The 22,744-nt window shown below is 55.1% G+C and overlaps 9 protein-coding genes across 9 annotated transcripts; 5 read left to right on the forward strand and 4 right to left on the reverse strand.

Annotated features, from left to right (window-relative positions):
* Nucleotides 1–981, reverse strand: J7T55_012578 (uncharacterized protein; the record flags this gene model as incomplete). The annotated part of the gene is made up of 1 exon (XM_053145221.1): nt 1–981. One exon carries the CDS (start codon nt 979–981, stop codon nt 1–3), a length of 981 nt encoding a protein of 326 aa, XP_052991971.1.
* Nucleotides 982–4,096: 3,115 nt separating this feature from the next.
* On the forward strand, nt 4,097–6,841 carry J7T55_012579 (uncharacterized protein; the record flags this gene model as incomplete). The annotated part of the gene is made up of 1 exon (XM_053145222.1): nt 4,097–6,841. The coding sequence occupies one exon, from the start codon at nt 4,097–4,099 to the stop codon at nt 6,839–6,841; it is 2,745 nt and encodes a 914-aa protein (XP_052991972.1).
* An 840-nt stretch (nt 6,842–7,681) lies between these two features.
* J7T55_012580 (uncharacterized protein) lies at nt 7,682–9,158 on the reverse strand (the record flags this gene model as incomplete). Its single annotated transcript, XM_053145223.1, has 2 exons — nt 7,682–8,674; nt 8,739–9,158. The coding sequence occupies 2 exons, from the start codon at nt 9,156–9,158 to the stop codon at nt 7,682–7,684; spliced, it is 1,413 nt and encodes a 470-aa protein (XP_052991973.1).
* Nucleotides 9,159–9,782: 624 nt separating this feature from the next.
* On the forward strand, nt 9,783–11,926 carry J7T55_012581 (uncharacterized protein; the record flags this gene model as incomplete). The annotated part of the gene is made up of 4 exons (XM_053145224.1): nt 9,783–9,830; nt 10,030–10,148; nt 10,589–10,817; nt 10,877–11,926. 4 exons carry the CDS (start codon nt 9,783–9,785, stop codon nt 11,924–11,926), a joined length of 1,446 nt encoding a protein of 481 aa, XP_052991974.1.
* A 596-nt stretch (nt 11,927–12,522) lies between these two features.
* J7T55_012582 (uncharacterized protein) lies at nt 12,523–13,638 on the forward strand (the record flags this gene model as incomplete). Its single annotated transcript, XM_053145225.1, has 3 exons — nt 12,523–12,555; nt 12,639–12,826; nt 12,882–13,638. 3 exons carry the CDS (start codon nt 12,523–12,525, stop codon nt 13,636–13,638), a joined length of 978 nt encoding a protein of 325 aa, XP_052991975.1.
* Nucleotides 13,639–13,788: 150 nt separating this feature from the next.
* On the reverse strand, nt 13,789–17,330 carry J7T55_012583 (uncharacterized protein; the record flags this gene model as incomplete). The annotated part of the gene is made up of 2 exons (XM_053145226.1): nt 13,789–17,177; nt 17,270–17,330. 2 exons carry the CDS (start codon nt 17,328–17,330, stop codon nt 13,789–13,791), a joined length of 3,450 nt encoding a protein of 1,149 aa, XP_052991976.1.
* Nucleotides 17,331–18,177: 847 nt separating this feature from the next.
* On the reverse strand, nt 18,178–19,043 carry J7T55_012584 (uncharacterized protein; the record flags this gene model as incomplete). Its single annotated transcript, XM_053145227.1, has 3 exons — nt 18,178–18,445; nt 18,495–18,711; nt 18,770–19,043. The coding sequence occupies 3 exons, from the start codon at nt 19,041–19,043 to the stop codon at nt 18,178–18,180; spliced, it is 759 nt and encodes a 252-aa protein (XP_052991977.1).
* A 797-nt stretch (nt 19,044–19,840) lies between these two features.
* On the forward strand, nt 19,841–20,271 carry J7T55_012585 (peptidase inhibitor I9; the record flags this gene model as incomplete). Its single annotated transcript, XM_053145228.1, has 4 exons — nt 19,841–19,855; nt 19,935–19,975; nt 20,042–20,110; nt 20,181–20,271. 4 exons carry the CDS (start codon nt 19,841–19,843, stop codon nt 20,269–20,271), a joined length of 216 nt encoding a protein of 71 aa, XP_052991978.1.
* Nucleotides 20,272–20,744: 473 nt separating this feature from the next.
* J7T55_012586 (3-methyl-2-oxobutanoate dehydrogenase lipoamide kinase) lies at nt 20,745–22,400 on the forward strand (the record flags this gene model as incomplete). Its single annotated transcript, XM_053145229.1, has 4 exons — nt 20,745–20,789; nt 20,846–20,905; nt 21,026–21,114; nt 21,188–22,400. The coding sequence occupies 4 exons, from the start codon at nt 20,745–20,747 to the stop codon at nt 22,398–22,400; spliced, it is 1,407 nt and encodes a 468-aa protein (XP_052991979.1).
* Nucleotides 22,401–22,744: the final 344 nt, after the last annotated feature.

Below are 22,744 nucleotides of genomic sequence, written 5' to 3' on the forward strand. Positions count from 1 at the left end.
TCATAGCTCCACGACCTGAGCCGGGCTCTTACATAATTTGCCCGTGTTTCCTTGCATGCAGCCAGCGTTGACCATGAGGCTCGAGTTATTCGAGCCAGGGCCGAGCATGAGATACTTGAATGCAATGGCATTCACACCGTAATATATGACCTTTAGCGCATTGATCCAGTCACTGCTTGGGATCGCGTCAAAGATTGGTCCACGTGGACTGCTGGACATGAGCGTCTCGTAGGCCCTCTGACACTCGTCAAAGTAGACGCTTTCCTGACCACGCCCGCAATGAATATGACCAAACACGTGCAACCTGGGCTTGACCCTCCATAGCTCCTCCAGCAGCCCCGGACAGCCTAGACCCAGGTCGCGATGAGAGCGTGGTGGCGTATGCGTAACCAAGATGTCGGTCTCGATGGGAATCCTACCTCTCCATGGGCTTTTGTCGGCGGGGTACTGAAAGGCAAAGTCGCGGCCTCCGCATATGGGAATGTCAGCGGCACCATAGACATTTAATTTTCTCCCGTTGTGGAAGTCCAGGGTGACAGTGCTGTCTTGAAGGTAGTGCAAGCCTCTGAAGTCGACCCTCTTTGCCTCCTTCTTGTCCTGGGCCAGCCGTGCCCTGACATCGCACCAGCTGTCATGATTCCCTGCGATGATAACCTTGTGGAGGTGGGGCAGAGAAGCCAGCCAATCGACCTGCTTCTGGATATCGTCGGCCGAGCCAGAGTTGGTCAGGTCTCCGGCGTGGAGTAAGAGATCACCATCTGGGACATTGTGAACAATTTGGTCATGCGTATCAGACAGACAAACGACCTTGATGGGTGGTTTATCCCTGGGGGGTCTGAAGGGTTTGCCGCGAAAGAGGAGGATGAGATGGTAGATGTAAGTGATGATGAACTGTAGGGGAGAAGACAGTAGGTGGTCGATAATGGTGGGTGACTCCCATTTGCTTGATCTGCGGAGACTGAGCCACTGAAGGAGGCCCATCGTACGGGTGGTGGGCAACAGTGTTTGACCTTGACAGACTCGAACGAATGTACCAGCTGGTTTTGGGTTTCCAGTCGCCGTAGGACCTCGGGAAGGTGAACGGGGCAGACCTTGTCGGTAACAAACAGTAAACCCAGCCTCCACCGCCAGTGGCACCTGGGACCTTTGGTGGCGTGCAATCTGCCTGTCTGCTGTCTGCCAGTTCCTGCCAAAGTGAGTGACAGGCGAGGTGCACTGTGCGCAATGGGTAGGGATCGAGGTGGTGTCAGTGCCAGGTGGACTGGAAGAGGCACAAGCTCGCTCATGTCTTATTGGCTGGACGGAGCTAGAGTGGGTGACAAAAGTGACTGTGCTGTGCACTGTATACGGCCTGCTATACATAGCACATTCGAGGGGCCCACTGGCACTGGCAGAAACGCAATTTGCTCTCATGCAAGAGGAATCGACCGCATTTGCCATGGCATGGCATGGCACGCATGGCCAGGCATGCGCGACTCTGGTGGTAGGGTGGCAGCAGGGCCGGACCAAGCGGCCGCTCCCAATTGGAGGGCCGTGCAGAGCCCAAAACCTTAGACCGATCGACAAAGCCAGGGCTCCCTCGTCTTGCCAAGTCCCTCTCGAGGTCCCTCCCTTGGTGTCTTGTCGCTTGTCTTATGTTGTTGGTTGAATTGCATTGCAGTGCCTGGGAGTGCACGGCACCGCATGGCGTGGCGTACAACGTTCAAGGGTCTACAGTCTCTCTCTCTCAAAACTGACGATCCGCCGTGTTGAGCAAAATGTGTCAAGCAGGGTCAGTATTCCTCTCCTCGGTGGGACGCCTCCCTAACAAAGACAAGCCCAAGCCCGTTCGACACTGGAATCTTGGAATGCCGTGGTCCCAATGCGGGCAATGTGGACACGAGGCTGTCGCACTGTACCGTGCGTTGCACTTGACGTACCTTAGTAATCTCTGACATCGCGAACGCACTTACAGCGCTGCAGCTCCGAGTACATGGCACAGTGTGATGCGGAAGAAACTCGTGACCCTGGTGCTGTGCAGGTGCGTCGGTTGGTAGGTGGTCGGTGGTCAGTGGTCAGTGGGTGATCAGGCAGCAAGGAGGCAAGGCCTGGGCTGGGTGGCACGGGTCCAACTGACCTCATCCCGGCTTCGCCTGCCCAGGAAATCCTCCAACCTGCAACACCTCTGAAATCCTGGACTGGACCGCACCGCACCGGTCGAAGCCACTCCCTCCCTGAACGTTTCTCTCCCAAACCTTCCGCCGCTTTTCGCTCGTGTCTGGCGACTCCTTGGTACTGTCTGTCCGTCCGTCTGTCCGTCTGTCTGCCTGTCCGTTGTTGTCCTGGTGCTGCTGCTTGCCTGGAGATCCCATCCCAAGAATTCCCTCATTGGACTCTGACAGCCTCACACTCGGCGACTCCATCATTTCCTTCACTCGCTCACTCATTTCCCTCGCCCACATCATCAGCCCACCCCCGGACATGTCATCAATTTCTTCATCTCATCATCACACCAACACCCTCGCTTCATCATCCCTCACCGTTATATACCCAGCCCGTGAACGCTTCACATCCTGCCTTGCTTTCCCCTTGCCCTGCAACCCCCCCACAAGCCTCCTTCATTGTCATGATTTTGTCATGCTCGCTCACATACCACAATCAGGGCACTGACGCTGGCACTCACTATTCCGTTCAGTGCATAGCAAAGTGCTCGACGATTCAGCGGGAGAGCAGAACTTGATCCTGAGTTGTCTTCTCCCGAACAACTCTGGGGCCTGGCGTCGTGAAATCGAATCGCCCCTCTCCCTCTCCCTCGTTTCCCCCTACGAGGTCCTTTGCTTTCACCTCACGTTGCGACGAGCCGCACTGGTGACGAATGCGTCCCTGCAGCAAGTTGCTTCTTAACACCCCTGCACTGAATATGCTGGGCTTCCATGCTAACCGGATACATGACCTGTCCCAAACCATTTTCAGCCAAGCTCCCAACCAGACACTCACTACCTTGCCCAGGTGTACACAGAGCGCCGCGAACGGGGTCTCTTTTTTTCTTAGGTGAGAAGGGGGGGGGGTGTCGCCCAGCAAAGCCTTTCCCGCCAGCGCTGCACTGCACGCTGCACCAGGCCACCAGGCCACCACCGTCTGGTGCTTCACTACTGGGAGGTCCAGTGGCACTCGCTGCCCACCAGCCGCCTCCCCATTGGCCCTGCGGCCCAGTGATGGGCACTGGCACTGACTGGCCTCCGCCGCACCTCACAAGCAAATGGCGCGCACGCTGCCTCTGCCCTCTGCCCTCTGGCGGCTGGTCTGGGGTCCGGCAGTCAAGCACCCGCTGCTGCACCCGCTCTGCTGCTCCCGCGCAGGCGCACCCTCACTCTCTTACTCTCGCTCACACTCACTCGGTCGGCCGCTCAGGTTTGTCTTTCTTCCTCTTGCTGTCGCCCCCTCTCTTCACCCTCCTTCTTTCTCCTCCCAACCTTCCTTACACGTCCTCGACAATCCGCACATTTCCCACGCGAGATCGCCCTCTCTACCCCTCGAGTCCGCATGAATCTGCCGCATTCATGGTCTGTTTCGTCTTCTCTCCCTTATCCGCCTCGTTTGAATCTCCTTGTCCCTCGAGGCGCATCCTCTCCTCGCCCTAGAGTCGACTCCTCGAATTTGTCTTCGTGATCCTCCTGCCACACGCTCAACCCAATCTCAAACCAACCTCAATCCAAACCAACTCGAATCGAATCGACTCCGAATCGACCTCAACCCAGTCCAATCCACACAACGCCATACACTGGTCCGCTTAGCGCCTGGTCCACCTCGTCTCGCTTCGCGACATCAGCACCGTGTCGAAGCCAGTGACCCTGGTTCTCGTTGGTAGCCTCGACCTGTCTCTTGTCAACCGCCTGATAGACCTCCTAGTCGCGCTGGCAGAGACTTCCGACTTCTCGATCACGAGCCCTCGATTCCTTCCTGCGAATGGTCACCTCCCGTGATCCTCGTTTTCCTGCCCAGTGTCTTCCGTTAGGCTCTTCTGCTGAGTCGCGCTCCGTCATGCCATCCAGAACGCGGAGATAATCAGTCCAGCCAGTTCCTTTGACCCTCACGCTTTCCGCGAGGCTCATAGATTATGACCGAAAATCTCCCGCCGTTGTTGACGGTCGCTCTCGACAAGCCTGAAAAGGCAAAGCCGCAAGAGGATGAGGGCATAATCAAGTGCATCTGCAATTTCGCCCACGATGATGGAAACACAGTCTTTTGTGAGAAGTGCAACACATGGCAACACATTGACTGCTACTACCATCCCCTTGGCGAGGCCGAAAAAGTCAAACAAGAAGACTTCGACCACAGTTGTGCTGACTGCAACCCTCGGGTTCTCGACAAACACCAGGCCATGGAGCGACAACGGAAACGCCTTGGGCTTCAGCCCGACGAAGACAGTAGTGACAAGAAGCCAAAGAAAGCCCCCGCTAAAACCCAGAAGAAGAAGGTCAAGCCCAGCGATCTCCAACTGAACGGCCACCCCAACGGCGTGGACGGCTCCAAACACGGAAGTCCACAAGACCATCCACCAGCAAAGAAGCCCAAACTTTCGCACAAGTCAAGCCAGTCCGTCAGCTCGCAGGCACCAAAGCGAAGCCCTTCCCACAGCGTACCAAGAGCTATCCACGGCCATCCCCTGAGCCCTGCCACCACGCCACCCGACCTTCCCCACGACTTCGAGATTCACCACTATACCCAGCAATTTCTTGATCTATGCGATGGATCCGACGTCCAGATTGTAGACACGAACACATATGCGAACTTGAAGACCCAGACAAAGGTGTCTGACTGGCTCAAGCCAGGCCACGAGCATTTCCGCAAAGACACGGGTTGTGACTTCAAAGAAGTGATACAAACAACAGAACCGCCTCGACTCGATCACACACTACGGGTTGAGAGCAAAGAAGTCCCGCTGACTCAAGACACCATCTTGCACTGGCAGTACCTCACAACAACATCCGCGATTGACGGAGACGTCCCGATGATGGAACTGAACGGAATCGTCGGTTTGCAAAAGGATTACTGCGAAGAGCCTGAAAATCAATGGCCCGACCTTTGCGCGCCTCTACCTTTCGTATTCTTTCCCCCATCGCTTCCACTTTTCATCGACACGAGGAAAGAGGGATCAAATGCTCGCTATGTCCGCCGGTCTTGCAAGCCAAACGCATCAATCGACACGTACCATCTATCGGATGGTTCCGTGTTCCATTTCTGGCTTGTAAGTGATCGACCCATTGCTGCCAATGAGCAGATCACACTGCCGTGGGAGTTCAGGTTCCCCGGTACCACCCAAAAGCGGTTTGTTCGTCTGCTTGGGCTTGGCGACGAGGAGACGAATGGACACAACACCGCCGATATCGACCAACCCGACTACCTCTTTATCTCGGATTGGATCCGTCGCATTCTCTCAGAATACGGGGGCTGTGCTTGCGACCTTGGCAATGACTGTGCCTTTGCTCGCTTCCATCGTAATTACCACGAAAGGGTTCAGCCACGTTCCAATCCTCAAAAGAGAAAGCGCGCGAAGACCAAAACGCACACCATCTCACCGACAAGCACTGGCCAGGCTACCAATAGTCGGGCAGCCAGTGAGGGCCATCTTGATGAGATGGCTGAGACCGACGTCAACTCTGCGGCAGGATCTCGGAGCAAACCGCCCAGTCGCGACAGAACACCGGCACGGCACGGCTCCTTTGACAATCTGGGAATACTCACCGAACCGACGAACCGAGACAAGAGGAAAGTACAAATCGCTGAGACTTTGTTCCAGAAGTCAGCACAGGAGCAGCAGCAACCACCCCGTAAGAAGAAAAAGGCTTCTACCGATGCAACTGCCAACTCCACCGTCATTTCCAACACAGGGAAATCCAAAGGTCGGACCGGGAATAGTGAAGCTCCTGAAAAGTCAAATGGAGCCGACGAGCCTCGCTACGTTGATGCGGGCACTTCAGGAAGCAAGTCAGAGTCACCAACGAGCGCTTCATCGCACCATTCGGCGAAGTCAATCAAGCCGCCAAGGTTAATAGCGCCAGGATCACGCCAGAGCCCGTCGGAAGCACCCAGAACCTACAGCGATGCTGCGGTGCAGACGGAGCCAGAAGTGGACCCCTGCGTGAAGCCACGGCCAAAAAGGAGGGTCATGTCTCTCACCATGAAGCTCATGGCTCAGAAACGGAGGGACGTTGTTTCACAACGCCCAACCAGCGCCATGGATCTAGACTCACCGACGACGACAAGGAGTTCTGTTGGGTCGCCTTCGACTGTACATAAGCAGTGCCCTCTGTCATCGCCCACTTCTGCTGCAGATGTTGACGCTCCTATGCCTGATGCGCCTCCCGCACCAGCCAATGTTGATATCGCCAGCCCACCTCTCACCAACGGGCTTGGTCCCAAAGATGTCAAGTCCCCAGAGCTGCGTGTGTCAATGCCGCCTCCGACCGCTTTCACCAGTCCCCCGTCTGCAACGTCTGTGACAGCGGCTACAACTCCAATTTCAACCAATGGGTCTGTCATGCAGTCGCCATTCTCAATCAACCTACCAAGTTCTTTCGCACCGCCCGTCGTGAATGGAAACACGGCCACACCCAGCCCTATCAAGAAGAAAATGAGCCTAAGCGAATACAAAAATAAAGCCAATAAGGCGGCTGCATCAGCAAAGTCAGCATCGGACACCACCCACCCACTGAAGACCGCGTCCTCGACCGCGGACCCTCTGAAAGCTGCTAACAACGGCGATCATGGGACAAGCGACTCGGATAGACCGACAACTGATGTAGGCGGGGAGGAGACGGCTGGCAGCATAACGGCGGCTCAAGTCAATTCCGCTTCCTAAAAGTTGCCGCAGTACTCTCACGTCCGCGCACGTTCAATCACACATCCGTACCCTTTTCTTTTTTAATGCGACAGCCAAGGCGTCTGGCTTTACCTGGCTTTTATAATGATTCCACTCTCAGTATCAACTTTACAATGATGATATTAGGACCAAAACGGTTTAGGGGAATGGGTACTTTTCTGGCTGAAGGTACACCGGCGTTTTTTGGCTGGGATCAAACCCAGGAGGGTTCGCGGATGTCTCTACGATCTTTTACACTTTTGTACGTTTTATTTTCTTGTTTCTCTCGGACGGTCTCTGGACGACGGACGAATTGGACGAACTAGGCGTGATTGGAGGGGTTTTAGGGGAAAGCTTTCGGGACAGACTAGCAAAGCTGGCGGGCACGCCTATCAGATCTGACTGGAGAACCAGTTCTGTTGTAACTTTATTCTTATGGAGAGACAATACGACCACAAAAAGCATTCCTTGCTTTTCCCTGTATACAGTCTCAGTATAGCAGTCGAAATGTGACATACTGTTGCGTGTTTACAGTGTGATGACCCCCCTTTTGAGAGAAAAGCGCCAGCAGGACACCGACTCGGTTGTTTCGAGATGATTCATAGCTAGTGCGCGCAGTAATATAGACTGCACCCCGAACAGCCCTGGACGCTCAAGCTGCGGTCCAAAATCCATCTGCTCTTGAGTAAACAACCTGGTATCATTCCTAGAAACGCCAAGATCCCTTATGTACAGTTTCGGTCTTTTGGGAAATACACTACCCTGAAAAAGGAAAAAGGACAAGACCAGATATCTGAACCAAAAATACATAAAATCACTCAGCCGCGATGGCATAGGTGCTCAAACGGCCACACCCCAGTTGTCCTCCTTAAAGACTAGCAGAGCGAGCTTGTGGCGGACGAAGAGGCCGAACAGGCCGCAGGCGACCTGGAAGGCCGTGAGCTCCCAGGCGAGGCGGTCCTCGCGCAGTGGGCCGCGCCAGACCAGCCACAGGTTCAGGATGGTCAGGTTGCTCGTCTCCATGAAGCGCTCCTCGCCCGTCTCCTTGTCGGCCTGCGTGACGACCTTGATCAGGCGCAGCTGCTCCAGCAGGCGGATGGCCACGCCGACATACCTCCTTGGCTGCTTCTCCGGGGTCCAGGGCGTGACCGAGGGCTCGAGCAGCCCCGTCCTTGAGTTGAACCTGGGCAGCCGGTGGCGCGGGCAGGGGATGATGTGGAACAGTTGGGGCGCCGAGTACAGGAAGTTGCCGATCTGCGGGATCAGCAGCAGCATGAGGGTCTTGCTGAAGTGGCCCAGGACGCTGACGACGACAAAAACCATGCCTGCGAAGTAGCAGTACGTGTCTCCGACGAACACGCGCGCAGGGTACTTGTTGTGCGCGAAGAGTGCGAAGCTTACTCCCAGGAACGGCAGGAGGAAGTACAAGCTGAACAGATGGCTGTCCACGGCAGGATGCGGGTACGCCGTCGTGAGATAGAGCGCGTCGTTGAGTACCAGCAGCAGTGCCACGACGATGGACTGCATGACCTCGATCCCGTTGATGCCAGCCAGTATGTTGATCGAGTTGGGACAGAAGATAGCACATGCCGCCATGTAGATGTAGTACATGACCCCGAGATCAACCAGCTCCTTCCCCACAAGTGACTGAAGTGGAATAGGGAGGACGATGGAAGTAACACCGAAATCGACGAAGTAGACTATTAGGAGGGGGATCGAGGCGAAGGCCGGGATAAAGAACTTGTGCCGCCAACGAATGTCGAAAAGGTCGTCGCCGATTCCGAGGATGGTGATGGCTTGGAGCGAGAGTATCGCAGACAGGAAGGAGGCGAGCTGTCGCATGGTCCCTAGTCAGTGGCCGAACAAGTCAAGAGGCAGAGTTGACATGTGTCCTCACCTTGCTATGAGGAAACTTGTGCAAGAAGCGTCCCTCGTGGACGTGCTCGGCGTGCAGAACGACATCCCTGTTCCCGCCTCCGCTGGTAGCAGCAACAATGTCCTTGTAGAAGGGGAAAGGGGTGAAGACGATGATGGCGAGCAGGTAGACCACAGCGCAGATGGCGCCGGCGCACTCTGGGATTTCCCTCCTGTTGGTCTTGGACATGTCGACTCCCTTCAGCCCGGCCTTCATGAAGGTCGGGCCCAACCAGCGGATCATGGCATAGGCAGCGGCAAAGGCCATGCCGCTCAGAGCGAGCGATGCGATCAAGGGTTCACCCTCGCCACGGAAGGTGTTGGCCAGGATGGTGCCACAGGCTGCGGAGAGAGCGGCCAGGTTGACAGTCTCGGTCCAGGTGAGCTTGGGAGTTGTCGCCATGGCGGAGAAGTGTGGGAGTGGAGTGGAGGGAGTGAGAAAGTGAGGGGATGAGATGCTAGGCCCGTCCCATAGCCCAAGAGAACGGGTACACTGGCGGCTGCGTGTGTGTGCAGTTGTGAAATCTGATCGACGTCGACGCGAGTGACGAATGTGGAGTTTTGTTCCTGCGCCGGGCCAAAAAGGCGACGTCTCCAAAGGGGCCAAGGTGACGCAGCTCGCTGGAGCTTCCCGGGCTGGACCCCACCAAGTCCCGAGGCAGCTGGGGCGCTGGTCCAATTGGGGCAGCCGATTGGAGCACTATAAATAAGGATGCTTTAGCGACCTCCAGTGGGTCCAGGGCAAGTTCAGGGTCCTGTCCTGACATGTGAGACAGCCTCATTCAGCCTCAAGACGTGTCCAAACTGTGGTGTCGTGATGACGATGTGTGTTCGTGTGGTGTGGCGCAGACAGTCCTGTTGAGTTGCTTTACGGCGGGATCACCCATCTCAGGCCTGTGAGCCGTTACTCATACACGGTACGGGGCTTACGGAAACATCTAAGTACTCCCGTAAATTACCCGGGTATGTCTGCCCACATGGGTGGTGATGTTCAACTACCGACCTCGACACTCTAATTCAGGCTGACATGGGGCTATTGGCATGCAAGTCTTCTGAAAGCGGTGTGTTGCATTCAGTGAGTGTATCATCTCAAGTGTCTTCTGGCCAGCTGGATCCAGAGAATTACCAGCTCACAGGGTCCCAAAACATTCGAGCATAACCTTATCCGGTACACTCTTTCCGGTAGGATAATTTCTTATGTGATAACCTCCTATGGGATGACCTCTCGTAGGATAACCTCCTTGTGATGATTGCCCTGGGATGACCTTCTGTAGGATAACCTCCTCTGGGATAACCTCCTCTGGGATAACCTCCTCTGGGATAACCTCCTCTGGGATAACCTCCTCTGGGATAGCCTCCTCTGGGACACACTCCTCTGGGACACACTCCTCTGGTAAAGTCCTTGTGATAATTATCTATGGGATAATCACTTATGAAATCGCCTCCTACAAGCTGCAGGACAGTAAGTATCAGGTATTTAGGTCTGACCTATTAATTTCTGCGTTCTCTTGGTGACTGGCAGACCTTGGGGTCCCTGCAAGCTGTACAACTGTCCAATTTTGTTGTAATTTCTCCTTTTTGTCTGCTTCTTGTTCTTATCTCACACCTCTATAATTGATTCATATAATAGCAACCTTTATCACTGCCTAAATTTTGCATACTCAAGCTCACAAGTGTCCTCTACCGCGCCTCTGGATTGTGACGCACGGACCACCATCGACAGCACACGGTCTCATCTGAGTTGACTTTCACCGTGACGGATGAATCAACCAGCTCAGTCTCAACGCAGCGACAATGTCATGTTCCAATAACCCCTGACATCGGATAAACAAGCATGGCACCATCTTTGGGGGAGCCTCCCGCAACGGAGGAACGAGCTCAGTTTGAGCTGATCATGAAGCATGGCCATCACGACCTAGTCCAAGCGGTGGCATTCAATGCCTACGGTGACCGGTGTGCGACCGGGTCAGTCGATGGCAAGATCAGGGTCTTCAACCGCCACAAGGACAGTATCTGGAGATTATGTGATACTTGGACTGCTCATGGGGGAGAGATACTCGAAGTGAGTCCTGTCTGGCGTCTCTCGAACCCAAATATCGCACCTGCTAAAGCTCATCCCAGCTGCAATGGCTACCGCCAACCGTCTATCCCAACCTCGTCGCATCACTGGGGATAGAGGGCCGCTTCAAGCTCTGGGCAGAAGACCCATCCGCCGCCCCGGGCCGTCGGTTTGGCAATCGCTCAAAGGACAATGCCAAAGCTGCCTTCGAACACCGCTCTCCGCGCGCCCCATACCGCTCATTCTCCCTCAAGCACAACGAGGAGACGCGCCAGACCCATCTCGCCCTCCTGGCCGCTGACGGCCGGCTGACTGTCTATGAGAATGAGATGTCCGAAAACCTGTCCGACTGGACCCAAATGGACGAGCTGTCGGTATGCGACAAGCCCGCCCGCGGCGAGGAGACGTCCTTCCGCGTGCGGTTCGACCCTAACATTGACCCCTGCTACAACGCCCTGCGCGCTGGCATGCCTACCGACACGCTGAGTCTGGTTGTTGCTGCCATGGACAAGGTCAAGATCTACCGGACGCGCGACGTCGTCATTCATTCCTACGGTGTCCCTTCCACCAAGAAGGAGTTCTACGAGGCGGCTGTGGTATCAGCGCACCGTGGATTGGTCAGAGATGTCGCGTGGGCGCCCGGCAATATCAGGGGCTACGATATCATTGCATCGGCCTGTATGGATGGCTACGTGAGAGTCATCCGGGTCGACACACCGCACGACGACAACGACGGCAGAACATGGTCCTCGAGTGACCTGGTCAAGGGCGGATCCCGTCCAGAGACCTCGTCCAGGGCTGCCGGGAACGGATCAGGTGGGAGCCAGGCACAGCAGCCCTCGGGCATCAGCCAGGGCGTGCACCACCCTACAGCCGAGGGCGACAGGAGGAAGAACCAGGCTGGACACATCTATCACACGATGCAGTCGCTATCTATGCTGGAGAACCACAGGACTCCGATGTGGAGGGTCGGGTTCGACGACGACGGACAGATACTGGGGTGTGTTGGAGACGACGGCAAGCTTCTGTGTTTCCGACAACAGGCCGATGGACAGTGGCGCAAGAGCTCAGAAATCGGAATCATGAAGATGAAAATGGCCGTCCCGTCGTAAAGCGGAGACGGGAGGGCACCGGCGCAGAAACGGCTCTTGACCGTTCTGCCAAATGTCATTCGGACTGCTTTTAGCCGAGCGACATCGCTCGAAACTTGTTGGGGGTCGAGTTGGTTGGCGCGGCTGCCCCGCATTGACACGCGAACACAAAAGGCGGGGGATGGGGAAATTTGCCGGCAAGAGCAAGACGCTTCTTAGTTTGGGCCGCTGCGCGAGCCTTGGTACTCAGCGCGTCATGGCTACCGAATTTCTGTACGCGTACCGAGCGGTGTTTGCAGTACTGGAATTGCTCAGGCTGTTGTACAGTGTACATGATGCGCATGAAAGGGAGGTCAGGTGGAGGCAGCATCGATGCAATGAGCCTAGGGGGGAAAGTTGCACAGATATACCCGCGATATGCTTGGCATGTCACTATGCGCATGCGACAGGCGCTTGAAAAAAATAAAATAAGACCACGAGTCGACTGATTTCTGGAGTATCCATCTATAAAGGGTCTCCTCACGGCCCCGTGTCTTGATTGTGCGTTCAAAACAAGTCACTAGAAAGCCTCAATGCTTCGCAACACCATTAGACAATTCTCAAGATCCTCAGCAACCATGTCTAAGTCTCTCAAGCTGTCCTCCGGCTATGTGAGTAGCTTCTCACACCTGCCCGTTGGGCCAGCAATAATCTCGCGGCCACCTCTATGACTAACGAATGCCCTCACAAACAGAACATGCCACTGGTTGGCTATGGCATTTGGAAGGTGCCTAAGGAGAACGCCGCCGACTCTGTCTACAACGCTATCAAGCTCGGATATCGTCACATCGACGGTGCCCACGACTACCAGAATTCGGCAGAGGCCGGTGAGGGTGTGCGCAGGGCTCTCGATGAGGGCATTGTGAAGCGTGAGGATCTCTTGTAAGTAGCTTAGCCGAGCTTATTTACCCAATGGTTATCCTAACCAAGGCCCTAGCATCGTCTCTAAGCTCTGGAACAACTACCACGCCCGTGAGCACGTCCATGAGATGGCCAACTTCGAGAACAAGAACTGGGGCGTCGGTTACCTCGATCTGTACCTCATCCACTTCCCCATCGCCCAGCGCCACATCCCTATGTCTGAGCTGAAGTATCCTTGCTTCTGGGCTGATGCGGCTCAGAAAAAGGTGACGGAGCAAGTCCCCGTGCCCATCCAAGAGACGTGGCAAGCCCTCGAGGAGCTCGTCATCAGCAAGGACAACCCCAGCGGGATCCTGCGCTCCATTGGCGTGGCTAACTTCAACGCCATGCTGCTGTACGACGTCCTGCGCTATGCCAAGGTCAAGCCGGCTGTCAACCAGGTCGAGCACCACCCGTACCTGGTCCAGCCGAGCCTGATCCAGATGTGCCAGGAGAACGGCATCGCCGTCACGGCGTACAGCTCCTTCGGCCCCCAGAGCTTCATCGAGCTCAAGAACAAGCGCGCCCTGGACGTCGGCCCCCTGTTCGAGAACGACAAGGTCGCCGCCGCCGCCAAGAAGCACGGCAAGACCCCCGCCCAGGTCCTGCTGCGCTGGGCCACGCAGCGGGATATCATCGTGATCCCCAAGAGCAACAGCCAGGAGAGGCTGGCGCAGAACCTGGACTCGGTGGACTTCGATCTTACCGCTGAGGAAATTGAGTCCATCTCGGCGCTGGACAAGGGGCTGCGCTTCAACGACCCGGCTGATTTCGGCCTCAGGATATTTGCTTAGAGTAGATCCAGTTGGTTGTAGATCACATACATAGCAAATGGACCAAATAGGTAAAAAAGAAGAACAAAAAAATGTGTCCTTTGTGGGACCATCTTCTATGGGATGCTCCCAGACTCAATTCTTGTGGATTAAGCTTTCTGATGTGGCTCTCTATCTCCTCCTCTTCCCACCGCCACCGCTTTCCTCCCCGTTTCTCCTCTTTTTTCCCTCCTTGCTCCACCACTCCTTGGTCTCCCTCTTCTCCCTCGCGGCCTTCTTCTCGGCCATGTCGGCCATCTTCTTCTTGAACTCTGCCCTGTTCTCGTCTTTCTTGGCCTTCCTCTTCTCCGCAACATCCTTCCGGATCGTCGTCAGCTTCTGCATCAAGTCCCGCGCCTTCTTCTCCTCGCCGCCGAGAACCACCGCGCGCTTCTGCATGTACGTCGGCTTCTTCTGGGCCTTGGTCTGTACGATCTGGCTCTTGTACGGGAGGTCGGCCGCGAGCTTCCTGGGGACGCGCAGCGGATTGAAGTGCCTGTCCGCACGCTCGATCTTGCGGTACTGGCTGTCCTTGTTCTGTGGAGTCGGAAGGGCTTGCTCGGCGCGGATCTCACCCGTCAGTCGCGCCCGCTGCCACCCAACCAGGTTCGTCACGGGGTTGTAGAAGCGGTGCGGCTTGATGGGGTACCATGCGCGCAAGAACACAATGTCGCTGAGCAGGATCTTGTCCTCAAAGGTTGCGCGGAAGTGCCCTTCCGGCTTGGATAGAGCGCGTTTGATTTGACCTCGAATGCCAGAGACCGTCTTGATGGAGGCGCCCTCGAACTTGGCAATTTCGAGCGAGGTGTTGAACATGTCTTTGATGAAGGCCGTGTTCTTGAAGATCTTGTAGGGCGCACCCGTCAGTTTGAGCTTTTTGACGATCTCAGTGGACTCGTCCACGCTCAAAATGGTGCCTGTGGCTGCTATCCTGAAGCCCGGGTTGGAGGATGAGAAGGAGTTGAAGCTGACGAAACCAGTATTTGGCGCTATCAAGGGACCGTAAAAGGTGGCGAAGCAGTGCATATGCTCCGGCGTGTACTTCAGCATCCTATTCCGTACTCGGGAGTCTGAAATGCTGTAGATCGGCATCGACTGGAATCTCCTCCAACCCAGCGAGAAAATGAGCGGGTCGCCAGTCTTCAAGATCTTCTTGTGCCACCTATGCCGTTTGATTCGCACCTGAACGTATCCAAACCGGTCCTCGGTGGCTGAGAGACCTCCCACGATGATTGGCATCTTGGCGTTGAATTGCTTGACAAACTCAGCCGGCACACCCTCGATGACCAATTTGGCATATTTGCCCGCCCTGTGGCCCTCCACTAGCGATCGTTGTCTCTCATCCAGGTTTTCAAACTCGGCCTTGTTGATGTCCAGCTGCTTCTGTATCATGGCTTTTTGGGCATCGTACCAGTCGTCCTCGCCGAATTCATCGTCACCTCCGCCCTCCCGTCGAGCTTTCGCTTTGTCGTTGTTGAAGCCTTCTCGGTCCTCTTCTTCAAATCGCAGTTTGAGCTCTTCTTTCCGGCGAGCGTTCTTCTCCCGCTCAGCTTCCAGATCTGTTTCCGCCGGTCCATGCTTCTCACCAGTCTCAAGATCTTCGAAAGCCCCGTCGCCTTCGTCATCATCGTCATTGTCACTCTCGCCAGGCTCATCTCCTGAGCCAAAGCCGTCGAAATCATCGTCCCCTTCTCCGTCGTCCTCATCGTCCAACAAGGTAGCGGTAGTAAATTTCTGCCTCAGAGCTTCAATGCTCTCCTCGTTTGACCAGTACGACGTCAGTTTGTCATAGTCAAAATTGGGTATTGAACGGTCGTCCGCAAGATCTTCCTTCTCATTCTTGGACTTCTTGAAGAAAGTCTCGTCCCCAGAGTCAGCCTCAATATCCTCCTCCTCCTCCTCTTCCTCCCCCTCTTCCTCATCCCCTCGCCACTTTTTGAGAATGTCAGATATGCTTAGGGAGTCGTTATAGAGCATTCTTGCCAAACTTGCGGGCTGATATGGGCTCTTCTTTCCATGACGTTGCTTAGCCCGCTCCTCCATGTTTTCCTTCCATTTGAGAGCGGCCTCCTCGTCGTCAGAGTCAAAATCCTGCTCGTCACTTAAGTCTTCGTCATTTGAGTCTTCCTCGCCTGATATTGAGCCCAGGTCCGAATCACTATCCGCAAAAGCAACATCGTCATTATTCCCGTCCTTGTCAGTATCCTTTCGAAAGATTTTGCCCAGCTTTTGCTCGTTGAACTCGGTCTCGACGTCGGATGCATCTGCATCTGGGAGAGAGTCGTCGTCGCCGTCCTGTAGATCGTCTTCCCCGTCGAAACCGTTCTGGTCAGCAAGCCTTGCCTGTCTGTGGCTCTTGCGACCGGTGTCGTCATCCCCAGCCTCTTTGAGTTCCTCGCCGCCTGCGAACAGTTGCACTCCATCCTCGGTCTGACCCAGGAGACGCCTCTCAGACTGAAGATTTATGATGAGTTCCTCGCCCTCGCCTCGCTCGACGTCTTTGGCGTCCTTGTCGAAAGTGAAACCCTTGTCTCGGTAGATGTAAATGGCATCTCCATCTACCTGCAACCCACTCCGGTCCGACATTGGTGCGTACAACTTTTTGTCCTTGTCATCTAGACGCCGCCGGCCGGTCTTGCCAGTAATCTTAGCAAGGGCCTGCTCCATGGCCGGTGTTGGACACGGGTCTGGCAGAACCTCCACATTTGCGAGAGTGTAATCACCCAGGCCTGGTATATGCACTCTTTGACCCTGTGATGCGAAATTTGTGCCACGCAGATAGCCGGAGAGCACTATTGATCGGTCACACTTTTCGTCCTCCTCAATCTTGGTTGGATGTGTGATGTCGCGCCAACTGTCGATAATAGTATAAGGGTGTGAATTCCTCCAAATCAATGGTCGTGGGTTCTTCATGATGGAAAGAAATCGAGACAGGTTGTGTACCTCACGGTCGGGATAACGTCCGTTGATGACGCCGGAAAGGTAGAACAAATGTGCGCCTTGGTAGAGCTCGCTCCATAACCTGTGCTTTAGCCTCTTCTTTGCGTCCTTGAGGGTATGTGGTTTTTTAAACAGGTCGAGATGTGTCAGAATTCCAAAGACATTGCCTGGCATACCAGTCGCAGCCAGGATATTCAGAAACTCCATTGTCTCCATTTCGAAACCGTAGTTGCCATCTATCATCAGCAAGACAATGTCAGCTACTTTGGCGATGTCGACCATGGCCTCGAGCTCGTTGGGGCATTCGATGAAAGTCAGGCGTTGTTTCTTTGAAGTGACGACAGTTATGGGCCCCTGGGGGTTTGATATCGTCTCCTTCGAGTATCGGCGGATCAGGCTCTTGAGGAGTGTCGTCTTGCCGACCCCTGGGGGGCCGACGATGGTGACGAGTCGAGGTGGCGGTTCATCGGGAAGTCTGTCGACGAGAGGCACATGTAGGCGCTTCTCTTTTATATCTGAGGATCGTGCAGCTTGTGTCTGCAGTTTACCGGGCCTGTGCACTGCAAAGGCCTTGGGATTGTCTGGACGCGGCTTCTGTCAATCGCGAGTCCAGCGTACGGCGCCAGAAATAGCAGAGCTTTGAATTAAATTGTGCTGCCGGAACAGGACATACCTCCATTATGCTTCTTCTTCTCCTTGGGCTTCCGGTGGGGCTTGTTGATTTGCGCCTCCATGATTGCAGAATCTTGGGCTGAAAATCCTCACAACTCCACACAGAGAGAAATCTGGGTTGCAGTTGCGCAAAAGGCAGAACTCTAGAAATTTTGAGAGCGGTGGTTATCTTATCGTTTATCGATTAGCTAGACAGGGACCCTTGCAGGGATGGTACTAGTGCTGCAAAGGAACCTAGGAAGTAACTTACTCACACTTACACCGAAACCTCTGTGCGGACCACGACCAACAGAACAAACGAGGATAATCGATAATATCCCCCTTTACGTTCCAGTAGAGACTTTCGCAATCACACATTCGATTACCATATGAGCATCACAGCGATATGCGGAGCACTAAAAGGATTTCGCAGTAGTCGGCCGCACCTTGCGAGCGTCCAGTCCACCACGAGCGCTGTCGTTGTCGTGCATTTATGGATTTATCCATCAAAACTGTTTGCTGCCGCATGGCTTCCACAGTGACCAGACACATCGTGTATTGACTTCACTCCCTAAATGCACAAAATTCACTAATCTGTTAATACTCAAGAATCAACCACTCTTAACCTAGGTGTTAGTGCACGTGCGTAGATTCTACGAGCTGAGAGAACATACATATTTGAGCATCTGCTAGTCAACATTGCGGGTAGAAGAAGTCAAGTACACGCACTCAAGTCAAAACTGCCTGGGTGAGCTACTGGATGAGCCGTGATGGGACAGGTTCACAATTTCAAGGTGATATCTAAATGTTTGGGAAAGCGGGAAGTGTATTGGGCCCTGTAGCCATCACCACCATCCGAAGGGTCGGCCTGCCTTGAATTAAAAGAGTGGTGGCCAGAGCATGGCTCACCCACCGTTTCCTATGATTAAATCACGGCATTTCAATGCGCTGCGATGATCCCAAGGGACGAAACCTAGCCGGGGAAAACATCCAGTCATCTTCAGGGCCAATGTTGGGGTCGAACTGATAATTGAGCCAGTGGCCGACGACCTTGCCATGTTCCCATACAGGCGATTCCCAAGAGCCAGACGGCATCGAGACCCAGTCCATTCGTTCGCGATTGGCGTGTCGGTTGACGATCTTCCACAAGCGTGGCTTTGTCTTCTTGTTGGGCGTTCGTTGGAGAAGCCGCGCTTGCCTGTGACAGATTAGAACAACATAACTTATATTCACCGAGTTGTTCATACTCATCATTGAACAGTTCCTTCCCTTGTCTGAGAAGATCGTGCTCGCGGAGCCCCTTCTCGTGCAGCCCCGCAAGCATAGCAGCTTTACGACTGACGAGCATGAGAACACCCTCGTGGGAGTATGACCGCCCGGGATGAGAGGGATAATTGTTGTTTTCAAACTCCCAGTAAGGGAGAGTATCCATCTCAGCTGCTTTGAGTCGGTAGAATTGCATCGCTGTAAGAAAGTCAGCCTCGAATCACAGATGCGTTTCCATGAGCCGGGGATAACACACCGTCAGACCGATGGATTTCGTAAGTATTGACCTTCTGTCGGTAACTGTCATCCTTTTGCCAGTAGGAAAGCCTGACATGTTCATTCCAGGCCGCCTTCCATTCCCTCTTCTTCGCGGCCTCGGCTTTGGCCAACGCCGATTTGGAAGGTGTTTGAGGAGACAATTTCGCCTTTTTTCGCGCAGACCCTGAGACGGTAGAGGCCCCCTCTAGGTAGTCATCACTAGAACCACCACGTTTGCGCTTGGGAGTAACAGGTAGTGATTGCATGTTCATGATGGATCTCTTCTACGGCTCCAGCCATGCCGATGATTGAAAACATGATCGGCAACAATAGCATAGGCTGGTGAGAACTGAAAGATTATATGGAAATTGGCACAGGTACGGGATTGTTGCACTTCGTTTGCATCATACGACCCGACGGAACGGCTTCCTAGCAACATACATATCTATGCACGCACCCGCAGCCTCAGAGTTTAGAGATTATTACTGCCGACCCGTCCGATGCCGTTATGTCGTGAGTAGCGTTGCAGGACGACACAAGCTTTCTCAGAAGCAAGTATGTCGCCCTTCCAAGTTGCGAGGCAGATATCTCGATGTGAGTGGACAGCGGAGGAGCGAACTAAGAATACAGTAGGCATGAGACACCTTGGCAGGCCGGAGCTTCAAGGATGGGCACCGCTTGACGCCCATGTGGACTGGGAATGGCCTGGGCTGGACTTACACGATACAGCAGGTTGAAGAGGAATAGTGGGGGCTGGCCGCGTCTATCCGCCTGTGAGTGCGTACAAGAATTTGTACAGCAAAGCATGTGCCCGCCCAGTGCCCACCTTGACAGCATGACGTATGCCCACTTGATGCCTCGTGCTGGTTCTCGCGCTTGTGTTGCTGCTTGTGATTGCCTGCTCCATAAGTCTTGCTGTTTCTTGATCCCCTATAAGAATAAGGGACAACCACTCCTCCACCCTCATAATCACAAACACAATCACAACCACAACAACATCTTCTACACAACAGCAACACTGCCTACTACAACTGGATCTCGAACCAAAACCAAAAATACCCTAGCCAACATGCCTACCTACATTGTGAGTCTCGACCATTTGGGGCTCTAGAGGAACCCGTCCTGCCCGGGAACATCTGTATCTGACAATGCCCTTTACACAGGTTACCTGCAAGGAGGATGCGACCCCCGATCAGGTCGATGCGTAAGATCAACCACTGCAGCTCAATACCTGACTTGCACCCAACGGCCAGGCTGATCAATTATACAGTGCAAAGAAGCATGCCGAGGAGCAGGGAGGCAAGATCGGCCACTCTTATAATCTGATCAAGGGCTTCTCGTACGTTGCTACCCCGGCTGGCTGCATCGGCCGCAATGCAGACTACTAATACTCAAACCCCCTGATGCAGTGTTGATTTCCCCGAAGACTCTATCAGCACGCTCGAGAGCCACGAGCACGTCAAGGCAGTCGAGAAGGACCAGGTGGTCAAGACACAGTAGAGACGAGTGGGAGAGATCGACTTGTTCCATAGAGCGGCCCAGCATCCGGCTTCCTCGTGAGAGGGGGCTGGCTCTACAGACAGCAGACAGACATCTGATATAACGAGCAATGATACAATAACCATACTTTGCAATGCTCTTGAGCCGCTGCGGCTGTTTTCCTTCCCTGTCAGGCCTTGGACTGCGCTGCGCTCTGTTCTTGGTTCTCCTCTTCCCCCCACGCCTCTTGTCATCGCGGGGTAAAAGGTGCCATGCCCACCCCACCACCGTCACCGTCTCACAGCACATTATCTTATCTACAGGGGTCCAGTCAGAGCCCGCCCACTCGCGGATCGACCCACTGGCTGGACTAACTGAATGCGTGTCCCTACCCTACCTAGGCGCTAGGTGCTCTGGTACTGTGCCGTCGTAGTGCACAAGCCCGTTGTGCTTGATCGCTAAGCACTACAGCCGAGAGGCTGCAGCGAGGAGCCATGCCCCTGCCCACCGCTTTCAACCACCTGCAAGCTCCCGATGAGGTCACTAAACTCGCATACGCACCGAGCGACTCAAATGACTCCCCCAAGAACTGCAGCAACTCCATGAGAGCTCACCGCCCTCTTCAGTCGTCTGCAATGCCGCCATGAATTTTCTCGTGAGGCCACTGAGGTGCTCTCACTCCTCGCAAGCCTCAAGCCAGCTTTTTTGCAGCTCACAGACACGTACACGCACATGCACGCACACGAGATTGTTCTCGTCGTCCCCTTCACCCCAGAGGCACGCGAGCTTCCCTCATCACGATGACCAGGTCCCTCGCCTGGCAAAGCAGCCTCTTCACCAGTTGAGCCTCGCAGACCTCGTCAAGTAAATAAATCCCTTGTACCCTTCAGCCCTTGACCTGAACAACCAGTGAAGGCCCATTCTAACATCAGAGCAGACACGGCCGCCCACCCCTCTCAGCAGAGGCCCTCCTCTCGTCCGCCCGCTTCACGCTCTCCCTGCTGCCCATCCGCCTCGCCCATCGCATCCAGGCCCTGCGCAACCTGCCCTACATCGTCGTGTCCAACAGCCACATCACCAAGATCTACAACAACTACCAGCACTCGCTCTCCACCCTGCTCCCGTGGCTCGAGGACTCTCCGAACAGCAAGCACACCCTCTCCACGCTCGACGATGAGATCCGCTTCACCGAGGTCCTGGCCGAGCTGGTCCACACCCACACCGACACAATCCCCATCCTAGCCCAGGGCTTCCTCGAGTGCAGGCGGTACATAAGCCCTGGCGAGGTCACGCGCTTCCTGGACGAGCACCTGCGTGCGCGCATCGGTACCAGGCTCATCGCCGAGCAGCACATAGCGCTGCACTTCTCGTCCAAGCCGCACTTCGACCCGGGCGCCTCGCCCACCCCCTGCACCGACCACCCCTCCTTCATCGGCGTCATTGACACCGCCCTACGGCCCGCCGGCGTCATCGACTCGTGCGGCGAGTTCGTCGCCGACATCTGCGAGCTCAAGTACGGCGTCCGCCCTCGCTGGGAGATCGACGGCGACCCGGACACCACCTTCGCCTTCGTGCCCAACCACCTCGAGTACATCGTCACCGAGCTGCTCAAGAACGCCTTCCGCGCAACCGTCGAGAGCGGCATGACCCGCGAGCCCGTCGTCATCACCATCGCCCCGGAGCCGCCCACCGGCAACCCGCCGCAGCCGCCGTCGTCAACCCCGCCGCCCAGGCACCACCAGGGCAGGCCGAGGCGCGAGGGCGGCTCCTCCACCAGCGACGCCATACGGCCCCTCGACGACAACGCCCCCGGCGTGACCATCCGCATCCGCGACCGCGGCGGCGGCATCGGCCCGGAGATCCTGCCCAACATATGGTCGTACTCGTTCACGACCATGTCCGAGGACGACGACGTGCCCGGCAATAGCGGCGGCGGCGGCAGCAGCATCAACAGCAGCAGCAGCATCGACGCTCTGAACGTCATCTCTAGCTCTAGCAATGGCGGCAGCTCCATCGCGGGGCTGGGGTACGGGCTGCCGCTGGGGCGGGCTTACGCAGAGTACTTTGGCGGCGGCGTGGCCGTGCAGAGCTTGTATGGCTGGGGGACGGATGTATATCTCAGGCTCAAGGGCGTCGGGAGAATAGAGTGAGTTTGCTTCTGGTCGGGTCCCGCATGGCGTCCGACAGCTAGTATTGGTGGCCAGGGCATAAAATGCATGTATAGACGAGAAAAGCATTCAGGAGCTTGCACGGAGTGTCATACACAATAAATTAGTTACGAGCTATCACGCACCACTTGCGAAAGCCTTTTTGCATGTGGTGAGGATTTCAACTTTCCATGTCGAAATACAGACACTCAGTATTATAGCGCCCGAGATCCTGACCCGTCAGCTCCGTACAAATAAATGTTGAAAGACCGTGGAACGATATGCAGACGCCGCTAGATAAAAACCAAAAGATCCTGATGTGACTCTCATGCCCCCAAGATGGTTGC

The sequence above is a fragment of the Diaporthe amygdali genome (genome assembly GCF_026229845.1).
Source record: "Diaporthe amygdali strain CAA958 chromosome Unknown NODE_20_length_815715_cov_65_842320, whole genome shotgun sequence".
Classification (NCBI taxonomy): domain Eukaryota; kingdom Fungi; phylum Ascomycota; class Sordariomycetes; order Diaporthales; family Diaporthaceae; genus Diaporthe; species Diaporthe amygdali.